At 45.8% G+C, this 11445-nt stretch overlaps 2 protein-coding genes across 2 annotated transcripts; one reads left to right on the forward strand and one right to left on the reverse strand.

Annotated features, from left to right (window-relative positions):
* Positions 1-8933: 8933 nt before the first annotated feature.
* Positions 8934-10903, reverse strand: CCR75_008050 (uncharacterized protein; the record flags this gene model as incomplete). Its single annotated transcript, XM_067966105.1, has 2 exons — positions 8934-8954; positions 9017-10903. 2 exons carry the CDS (start codon positions 10901-10903, stop codon positions 8934-8936), a joined length of 1908 nt encoding a protein of 635 aa, XP_067814469.1.
* Positions 10904-10913: 10 nt separating this feature from the next.
* CCR75_008051 (uncharacterized protein) lies at positions 10914-11120 on the forward strand (the record flags this gene model as incomplete). Its single annotated transcript, XM_067966106.1, has 1 exon — positions 10914-11120. The coding sequence occupies one exon, from the start codon at positions 10914-10916 to the stop codon at positions 11118-11120; it is 207 nt and encodes a 68-aa protein (XP_067814470.1).
* Between the last annotated feature and the right edge of the window lie 325 nt (positions 11121-11445).

Raw genomic sequence — 11445 nt, forward strand, 5'->3', positions numbered from 1 at the left:
ATTCCATTGCTAACGCAGTGGACCGACAGAAACGGAATGCAGACAAACATGGAAGAGCAAATGTTCATTCATTTTAAGTTAATGATCTAGTGCTACTCTCTACGGTAAACCTACCTAAGCGATTAGTCACTAATGTGGGAAGCAGTAAACTACTACCCAAGTTCATTGGTCCTTTCCGTGTATTGCATCGCAGAGGCAATGCGTACACAATAGAATTGCCAAGTAGGATGCGAACGCATCCTACGTTTTACGTTGGTCGGCTCCGCCCGTACCATCAGTACGCGGCTTCTTCCGAGGACGGATTTGACCACCCTTTTCAAGAATCCCCAAAAGATTCTTGTGATCGCGAACCAGATTCTCATGTTGAACCTGAAGTTTCTCATGCCAGTTCCGAATATCCTCGAAACTACGATGAGCTGCCGAAAGCTCATCGCGAATAGCATGATACTTCCGTTCGTACTCCAACATGGAATTCGCAATCTTCGAACGGGCTTCCAACCGCTTGATATGGTGAGCCTGAACCGTCTGCTCCGATGAGCGACGCTTGCCGCGCTCGTGATCAAGTCCCTCCTCCAAATCATGGAGGAAGTGATCGATTTTGTCAATCCTCGACATCAGATCCAACATACGGTTTGGATCTAATTTTCCCTCCTCCACCACAACCATTGGTGGATTCCCACGGTGATCAATGGGGTATTTGTTGTGAGGAGTAGTCTCTCCAGACAAGCTATTGATAAGCCGTTCCGGCAAAAGCCACGGCTTCTTTTCAGGGGCGAGATGAGACATTTTATTGTCATCACTCCCCTGAGTGGTGCCCACTGAAGCAGGGGTACCACAATAACTTTTCTTACGATGGCTTACGCCATCGTCGTCACCTTGCACAGAAACACGTGCAGGTGACCGTATGGGAGATCGAACGGGCGATGAGGGATCATCCTCATCGTCGGATCCAAATAGACTATTTACTCGTCTATCAGAATGAGCCCTCTCATTCGAAGGCTCATAGTCAGCCGCCTGAGGTCTATCAGGCGACTGTTCCATTCTCCCCGAGTCGGCCATTTCATCCGACTCGCATTCGTAGTCGACATCCAAAGAGGGGTCGTATTCACGTGGTGAATCAGCACGTGCACTCGCAACATCTAGTGTTGTGCGAGTGGAAGACACTACGGCAGACGTTCCGTCTGCCGCAAGATATAACAGTGCGTCACCCCGCATGAGTTGATTCTTCATGCGATGGAATTACAAATGATGGTTCTGACCAATTAACATCATTTTAAAAAATCAAGTGGTCACATTGCGACCACTCCATCCAATGACAGTCAGAGTGATTGTCGTTTAAGGGAGGGGTGATGTAACGGGGTGTATCGTTACATGAAATTAACACTTAAAGGCTGTTAATTAATATATTATCTAAAAGGTAGATAATATTTGCAGGATATTACTTCATATAGTAATATTCAGAATTCTTATCCATAAATAGGTATAGACCATTATACCTATTTATTCCGCAGACTAATCAGCTGTAGGAGTAATCAAAGAGGGAGTTACAGATAAGATAGAGATAAGAATTCAATTACATGTTTAGTATTAGATTATAATTAAGTTAGCATTTACAAAGATAGATAAAGAGACACTTAATTATATTAATACAGTTTTCATTTTACCCTCTTTAAGCTAGTTACCTTAAAGAGAAGTCTTCCTCTGCACGTACTAGTGTACGTGAAATAACGTAAGGCACCACTCGCAACTGAAGCAGTGCGAAGTGGACTTGTACTGAAGCAGTACAAGTCGTAGTGCCCCGTTACAGCGGCAATTCTAATCCATTTCAATCGGCACCACAAGGTTATTTTGTCTTCTGCTCGTCAACAGCAATTGATCGCCTGTTATTTAGAGCTAGTCTCGGGGTGAACATATACGACACTGATTCACGGCGACTTGTTGAATCGCGTTCATTTTGAGTATCCAGGCGCACTTTCAAGTAAAATACTTTTCACCAAGGGTGCAATAATGCAAGGTTCCTCTGCCAGAAGCCTTTTAATCGAGACTCCCAGTTAAAGATGATTCACAAATGAGGCATGAGTATAATGCGTCGGGTCAAGCATAATATCTTTGCGATCACCTTTCAGATATTTTTGCTCCAATCGATCATAGTCTTCTATTTTCTCTGTGCTAGCATTATCTTGCTTTAACAGATGCAAGAATCTAGGAGGGATCAATCGTAGTAATATTGTTTATGCTGTGTCGTGATGACTCACTCAGACAGATAACAAATGTCTGCTGACACATTTTTGATGAAAACACCCATCGATTAAATTTGTTACAAATGGCATAAATCATGTTAAAGATTTGACGCGGATATAAGAACAAGCTTGGATCATCTTCTTCAAGTGTCGTCTTGAGCACAAGGGTGCCTATTTGGAATTGAATACAGGCTGTCAATTTCGATTAAGTCAAGCTTTCTTTGCAGTTAAAACACTCACAAGCGTCGACGGTGGTTGCGAGACTGAATAGGATTGTCAGCAGCGTTCTGGGATATTTCGCCATACTTTTTGTCAACGACTTAAAAACTGTCAGACCAGTCGTAGAAGCACGCGAGCATCTAAAGCCTTCAAGTGTCGGTTACAATCCCATAATCACAAGAGGATAAGCTTTTGGGAGCTGCTGCTCTCTTGATCCACATCTATATATTTAGGTTAACACAGCGATTCAATTAAATGTGTTTCTTTAAAAAGATTTTCTTGCATTGGGTTTCGACTTGCTTATAACATCGCAGGGAAACTAAATTGAGATCTATCAATAAAGCAATCATACACATAATAAGAAAGAGATGTACATCAATGTCGACAGCTCTATGCAAACTTACTGATTGAACGTGGAGGCGTACGCGCCGTTAATTGTTAAGAATACAACAAACCCATTGCCCTTCTAACCAGATCCATAATATCCTGTCCAATTTCAAAACTGTAACGGGGCACCTTTCACTAGTACTGATCAGTACTATTTAATCTTTTACTGATTACACTGTAGATGAGGTGCCTCGAAACTTCACGCACACAAAGGTAAAGAAGATGGATTCTTATGAAATAAAGGGTCTTCGGCTTAAAGGTCTAGACTAAGGCTTAAGAATAGAGAAAAATAAAACTATATAAATACATTTAGTTTCTTACGGAACGATCTTCTTCTATCTACTACTGACGTTATTATACTAATAACTAATTATGTATGCGCCTACTTGCGCACCGCGCAACCGTGTCTTATAACGATTAGCGGGGTTGATTTAGACTTTCATCAACTAATCAATAGAGCTAATGTCTTATCGCATCAATGTTGTCCAATTTTGGTAATATTGGAAATATATCAAAATTAATTAAGATTATAATTTTGTACTTCTTTATTCATTTCCTCTTATAGAAAAATATATTCATATTTCCTCTTGTAGGAAATAATATATATGAAATGGACACTCCGTTACACAAAGCCCCAAGAAGGAACAAGTCCCAAAACCCTTGAAGGAATAAGCCCGTTATTTCCGGAGAGAACTCAATTGTAAACGCTAAATACGAAGCGATTTTAACATGATCTGCGTAGTGGCATAGTCAAGCTGATCTGCGTGTTTGTCACGGATGAAAGTACGTAGCCGATTTTCGGTCGGCAATAGTATTTCCTGAGAACGAACGGATTCTCAGTAGCTTATTGATGGACGAAAGTGTCCTCGATGAGAAGACTCGGATTGGTCGTTTTGCGTCCCAATCCTGGGATCTTTGAAAACAAACCCTTTCTATAACGATTTAAAGGAATTTAAAGATGTCTTTCCTGAAACAGTACTGTGCGAGTTGCCTAAGGATAAAGGCCCTCGACAGGAGATCGACCTAATCCCAGGTTCAAAATACTGTGTCATGATTCAGTGGCCATTGTCTCGTAAACAAATATTAGCGATCGACAAGTTCTTAGCCAATCGCTAAGCAGAGGACCATGTGAGGGAGTCAACCTCACCACATAGCTCTCCAAGCTTCTGTATGCGTAAAGCAACAGGAGAGTGGCGGATGGTGCATGCATTCAATGAATTGAACGCTGTAACGGTACCGGCTCAAACGCCAATACCACAAAAAGACTAATCATTGATGAAATTTCATAGAGTCTATCTATTTGTTAATGGATCTGATGGATTAATTCTATCATATCCTTCTGGGCGAACAGGATATCCCGCTCACAGCAGTAAGCACCCCACGCTGATGCAGTGGACCGTCCGAAACGGAACGCTGACAAAAATGAAAGAGCAAACATTCTTTGATTTATTGCTATTGATCTAGTCCAACTGTCTTCGGTAAACCTACTCAAACATGTAGTGATGGGCAATAAAAATTTACTGCCCAGGTATGACGGCCCGTTTCGTTTACTACATCGCCAAGACAGTGCGTACACGATAGATCTGCCTCGAAGGATACATACGCATCCTACGTGTGATGTCGTGTGTCTCCGCCCGAACCATCAGTACGAGGCTTCTTTCGATTCCGGATCACCCCGGAACGGTCTAAGGCGTCTGCCAAAGCCGGATGGTCCCGAGCTAAAGCATGATAGTCTCGAGACGAAGTCTGGTTCTCACGAACCAGACGTTCCACTACATCCTCCAAGAATAAGATCTTTTGACGAGCTGTCACCAGCTTATTTTGAAGGGTCTGATGTATCCGTTCGTTTGCCAGTTAATCAGTCGCAACTTGCGCACAATTGCATAACTGGTCACAAGAAATGTAATCAGCCGCTAACTCGCGATGACGGGATCGCTCGTGATCAATGCCCCTCCTTGAATAATGGAGGGTGTGAACTACGTCACCGTGTTGACCCAGATTCGGCGAATGAGGCGAGCCCGATATTCCCTCCTACTCCACATCCATTTACAGATTCAAGTGGTGAAAAGCGTTTTCTTGTTGAACGCTTCTCGAAACATCGTGAGGTGAAACGAGTTATTTCGTTCGTTGGCGAGGGTATCCACCCTCGCATGATAGTGGGAACCTCGTTTCGAACGGATGATGGACGCGCCAGGTGGTTCGACGAGACCCATCCTCCTGGACAGAGTGTCAAACAGAGAACGAGCGCTTCCCGCGCTCGTAAATGGATTTGAGGTTCTCAATCCTTTCGCACACATCGCACAAGAAATGATCGTCCTCCAATGAGGGGCTTTAACGGAGCATGCCTCCTTAGGGGCATGCCCTGCACCGTCAAAACAGCATGGACAAAGTCCCCCCACGAGAGGCAAGGAACCCCTGCCTCTCTAGACAAACGGTGCAGCTTGTAGCGTACACCGACTACGGCCCGACCGGTCACGGAAAGCATCCAGTTCATCAAGTCAGGCCTCGCGGCCTATCCTTTACAAATGTTTCCCAAGCTTGGAATAAAGGAGTGACATCCTTTGCTCGCTTACATGTGTACCACCGATGCCGGAAAAAGGCATCGATGAAGAATCCGTTATTCGGCTCATCCAGGCTAGATCAAGTTCTTAGAGAGCAACCAAGGCTCCTTTTCGGGAGAAAGCCGCAAAACATTGCGGTCATCTCCCGTCGGCTCATGTTACTTTAACGCTAACATAAATCTTGGAGTAATCCTTAGGATAATTCAGTCCCTGGTGATGCATACTAGCACCATAGTAGCAAGCTTACCGAAGTGACGATACGATCACTTCGCTCCTGGTGATGCTTACTGACATCACCAGAGTTATCGTCGTCTATGGAGTTATCACAAGATGCCTCCACACCAAAAGGGTCTGACGAAGCGTCAAACAACCTCGTCATCACCTCTTTGGTTGTGACGAGGATGTTTGACACTTAGTCAGACCCTTTTGGTGCGGATGCATCTTGTGATGACTCCATATTGAAAACCGTAATTTTAACGGACATGACCTCGGTTTATCCGGAGGCCTTGCCAGTTGCCACCGAGTCGGGCGATGACGCCGAAATTTGCCCGGTCACCTACAATAGGAGTGGCAGGTGATCACCTTCAATTGGAGTAGGAGGTGAATTTTTCCCTGCAGTAGAAGCATTAGCGTATATTGAAACATTTGCATAACTAACTGCTGCACTGAGCCGTGCAGCTTCCAGCTTTGTTGCCTCACAGGCGATACGCAAACGAAATAAAACCAATAATGCGATAAAATAGATTTAATAAAAAACAATAATGCAAAATTTACAAAGAAACTCATAATAGTAATTCTCTGCCACTCCACATCAGTCACTATTGTGAAATTGAGTAAGCGACTTCTAATAGCGTGCGCTTACTCCAGAAAAAGGCTCCTTGGATTACGAGTGACGGCTTTCGAGCTTGCAAAGAATCTTCTTGAAGGCTCGCTTGGCCACGAACAACTTTTATTTGCTCATATCAACACGAATAATGCTTATGATCGCAGGATTCGTTTGCGCAACATAAAATCATTTGGCAGAAGTTCCCTCGGATTTCACAAGTATCTGCCCGAGCAGGTATAATAAGCATGTTTCTGTAAGGGCATTGACATGCTCTGCTGGCAGCTACTTTCGCTGAGTAAGCGAAGAGCTCTTACACTTTGCTTCAATTACTCGTACTTGTCACTTTATTCTTAGGTCATGTGTGGATCAAACTTGTCAGCATGGTTACCAGCGGAGGCTCGACTTCTAGCTAATATAGAGGGGATTGATCTTGCTGTCTCCTATCGCGGTCTTGGCGTCTTGTGTAACGGGGTGTATCGTTACATGAAATTAACACTTAAAGGTTGTTAATTAATATATTATCTAAAAGGTAGATAATATTTGGAGAATATTACTTTACATGATAATATTCTAAAAGGTAGATAATATTTGGCGAATATTACTTTACATGATACTATTCTATTAGCTTATCCATTGGTAGATATAAACCATTATATCTACTTTCGCCGCGGTCCAGTCAGCGCTGGACGCGCGCAAAGAGAAAGTCAGATAAGACTTTATGACGTGTTTTGAATTAGTTTATTAATATTTAAGTTAGTATTAAGTAGATAGGCAAGTAGAACTTAATTGTATTAGTACAGTTTTCATTTAACCCTCTTTAAGCTATATGCCTTAAAGAGAAGTCTTCCTCTGCACGTACTAGTGTACGTGAAGTGACGTGAGGCACCAATCGCACTGAAGCAGTGCGAAGTGGACTTGTACTGAAGCAGTACAAGTCGTAGTGCCCCGGTACACCTGGTAGCACTTTGTAGTCCGTCCAAGGACCCCATTTCCCACATGGACATGTTAGATGATAGTGGAAATACGCATCACGTTTCGCGTGAAAGCTACTCCAATCTAAGTGACATTAAAAGGAGTGCGGTCGAACAATTGAGTTCGACCGTGGGAAACAATGCCATCTTGGCCATGCTGTCCGGTTTGGACAGAGATGCATTCCATTCAACCATCGCCAAGTTCATACAACGTGAACTTGACGAGATGAAGGAAAAAGTAGCCTTGCTGAATCAGCAAGGCTCTTAACAGGCAGAACTGTTGAGGTTACAACAGGTACAGACCCCTGTACCTAGGATGACGCACACGCGTCGTCCTGAAACCTTAAAGATTGACATCTTTAATTATAGGGGGGTCGAAGAAGACTCCCTCTTAAAATGGTTTGTCGAGTTGGACGATGTCATAAGGGCTCGACACATCGTCGACGAACAATTGCAAGTCGCATGCGCTCAGTTTAATTTGGCAGGTCGTGCAAAAACTTGGGCTCTAGGCCTTAAGTTGTGTGACCCATATGTCTTTGGGTCGCTGTAGAATTTTAAAACCCAGCTCAAACAGATGTTTGAACCACCAAGGGCTGAGTTCAGACCTCGATCAGGGCTTCTGGAACTCAAGCAAGGCAAGCGTGATGTTCACGCTTATGCCCAGCATATACGACTCTTAGCGAGTTGTATTACAAATAACCCAGATCATGAACACACGTTGATTACGGTGTTCATGCAAGGTCTTACGTATGGTCCGTGAAGACCCACCTGTTCCGCTTGGAACTGGATTCGCTTGAAGAAGCAATATCTGTGCGAATCAGGAGGACTTTAGCTTGAGACAGGCTCAAGCTAGTTCGTCATCGTATCGTCCTCCAAGACGACACGAGCTTGGAGGTCCAGAACCCATGCACCTCGCTTATGTCGAAAGCGAGAAACCTCGCTTTTCGAACAACAAGTGATTGCGGAAATGGAATCGATGTCAACAGTTACGACACTATGCTCATGAGTGTAGTGCTCCACGCCCAGTACCGAGAGGTACAGAACGTATTTATGGACCGAATGCTAAAAAGGGCAACAGTCGCGGGTCCGACGTTGTTGCGTAATCGCAACAGCGAGGCGGACAGCCAAAAACGGTCGGGGTCAGTAGGGGCGCAACGCCCTACTGATCCAGCAACCTCAAGAGAATTTGCAAATCTCTTGACTAAAGTTGCCCCATACACACAATCATAATGTGTCTCTGCACCTGGTGATGAGGTAGGCCTCATCACCTTGAAATTATAAAGTGACAATGATTTGTCACTTAGAGCCTTAGTGGACTGTGGAGCGTCGAATAACTTAATTCGTCGCCAGTCGCTAGAAGGTCGTAGGATCAAATATGTTTTAGCGCGACATCCCTCCAACGAGGATGACGGTGCGTCTAGCGACAGGCGCATCGATAACAGAAATGAAACGCGTAGTGAAAATTTCACTACACGTTAAGAGATTTACAGTACAATGATAATTCCATCGTACTGGATTTCGATGACAAATTTGATGTCATCCTAGGTCTACCTTGGCTCAGAAAATATGCGCCAAGGACCAGCTGGCAGCATCGATCTGTAAAGATGCCTGCCACTTGTTCATCAGATGGCCATCTGATGAACGTCTTGGAGCGTCNGTGTCACTACGACGCGAGCTTGGCACGTAGCTATGACGAAGTTCAACGCGCGGGTCGCGATTGCGAGGATCACTATGACGCAAAGACGCAGAGCTTTGACGAAGATACGTCCCCATTTCACTCGGACGTAGCTGTGCCAAGTCACTCGAGCGCACCGTAGAGGCGCCACTACCATACGAGCCATTTTCTGTGAACGATCCGTGCGAGTTCCGCGCAGCTGCCGCGCCGTAAGCTTGAAAGAACTTTTGCATCTCGAAACTCATGCGGCCATCCGTGCCCGCACTCGAGCGCGGCGTTGTCGATGGCGGAAGTGTGTGGCCCACACCACTTTGGTAAAATTTGTCCATATCACCAAGGTCAATCACCGAGCGAACACTCGAGGCATTCGTGGTCTGTGAGGCATAGGAAAAGTTCGAAGCACAGGAACGGGGCGACGACAAACCGCCAGAAGACGCATAGCTGTTGGAGCGGCGACGCACTGGATTTGATGAGCGGTGGGACGAGCTTAGCAGGTTTTCAGGTGGGACGTCAGATGCCACGTCCGCCGTTTCGCCGTTGACGCCTGTTAACGATGCCGCGAGGTTATTGCTGCTACGTCGAGACAGATCGAGATGGTCCATTTGACGTGAAGAAGACATGGACGATCGTGGCAGGTAGTCGACGTACGCAGCCAATTGGTCTTCTTCGTCTTCTTCCGTGAAAGACCCCTGCGCCTCACGACGGCCAACTAAAGAGCTCGCATCTGCCTCAATGAAGTCAAAATACTGCGTTTTTTGGATCCAACCTTCTGGAATCGCCTCTAAACCGTCCTGCGCAGCAAAACAAGCACCAATAAACATGGCACGTCGACACGTCCGTCCCCCTCCAATAATATTTTCACGCACAGCTGTGGGGTAATCATTAAGCACAAACAGTGGCTGCAATACGGCGTGGAAACCTCCAGGTAATGAACCGCGATTACCAAACTTTTGAATCGCTTCGTAACTCGGCAGCTGTGACTTTGTAAAGGCTTTAAAAATGACCTTGCGCTGCTTGACACTCAATCGCTCGGTTCGAATACTCATGCGCATGGCCTGTAGCACTGACGCTCCAAGAATCACTTGCTCCAGAACGAATGCAGCAACCAGAGCGGCATCACGTACACGAGTCCCAACGTAAAAAACTTTTACAAGTTCGTCGACTTTTGTAAATAGCTGATTCGTACCAGCATAGAGGGCTACGACAATGGGAATGAGCGACAGCACGTCGATGGAACGGCATTTAACAGCGCAGTGCGGCCAGCCTTTGCCAGAGTGAACGCGTTTAATGAAAGATCGAGACGATGCGCTGAGCAACCGATGGTCGTTCTTAAAGCCCCAGTACGCGTCTTTAGCTAACTGGGATCCGTGAATGTGTCCTCTTCTTGAAATGCACTGTAGTAAAATGCGTGCTTCAAAGCCCGTGGACGATTCCATTCTCGTGCGGGAACCTTTCTTGTCATTTCCATGAGCTGTGTCGTACAGACCGCAGAACGCCGGGTCGAAATCCAGACGCAACAGATTAGGAATGGTTTTCTCGGGATGAGAGACGCCATTGAGCGACGTGGAGGCCGCGTCGGCCACGAAGCCACCGATTAAAGCCGCTAGTGCGCGTCGTCGGGCGGCAGCACTGAGCGGCAAGTCTAGCGTTGCGCATGGCAGTGGACGCTCGACTGCCTGCACAAATTCGGGGGTCGTGGCTGTAAAGCGGTAAAACCGCTTCTTGTTGTACTCGAACTTGGTCTCTTTCTCGACTTTTTCAATGTAATGATGAGACATCAAACCTTGGCCTTTCCGTACCGCCTCAGCTACACTCTTGGCCTCCATTTGCTCAAGCATCCAATCCACTGCTTCCATGCCCGTAAAGCAGTCTCGGTAGCGCTTAAATAGATGACGTCGACGGTCTCCCGTGGCCACGTTCTGCTTCATACGCGCAGCTAGACGTAGTAACGCCTCCTCTTGCTCCTGTTCCTGGTCACCGTTCACAGCTGAGGACTCGGGGACACGCTCCACAGCCGTGGGCATAGTAAATTGCATGGCTGGCATGTATACGCTTGATCTGGACACTAGAAGAGAGATATGGGATCGACTGCGTGTTTCCGGACAAGAAGTGGAAATGCCCAGCCTTAAAAGGAAGCGACGCAACAGCTGCTATGGCCTTTGTGCAGGCAGTACCGGGGTATATGAGGAACGAGGCCAGCTGTCAAATTGCGTGACGTCAAGTCGTGATACGTACATATAAGTTTTAGTATGGGGCAAAGAACATGTACAAACGCTATAGATCGTCTGCGCGTCAGGAACAACGCGTAACTTGCCTTAACTACGTGGACTGGCTACTTGAAGACTTTCAAAGCATAGAAAAGCCAGCTATACCGATAATTTCAGTATTAGCCATCGGTAGGGCTGTGAATGCGGTATAAAGTTCTACAATAAAACAATAAGGTAGCGAGGGTAGGATTGACAACGCGTCCTTGAAGAAAAGATTCTTTTCGCCAGGAGGCTCATATCAAAGGAAGACGAGCCTGCGTGGCGTCAATGCTGCGAAACAGTAATGCTAGACACCTAGT

Source organism: Bremia lactucae, linkage group LG10 (assembly GCF_004359215.1).
Source record: "Bremia lactucae strain SF5 linkage group LG10, whole genome shotgun sequence".
In the NCBI taxonomy this organism is placed as follows: Eukaryota; Oomycota; class Peronosporomycetes; order Peronosporales; family Peronosporaceae; genus Bremia; species Bremia lactucae.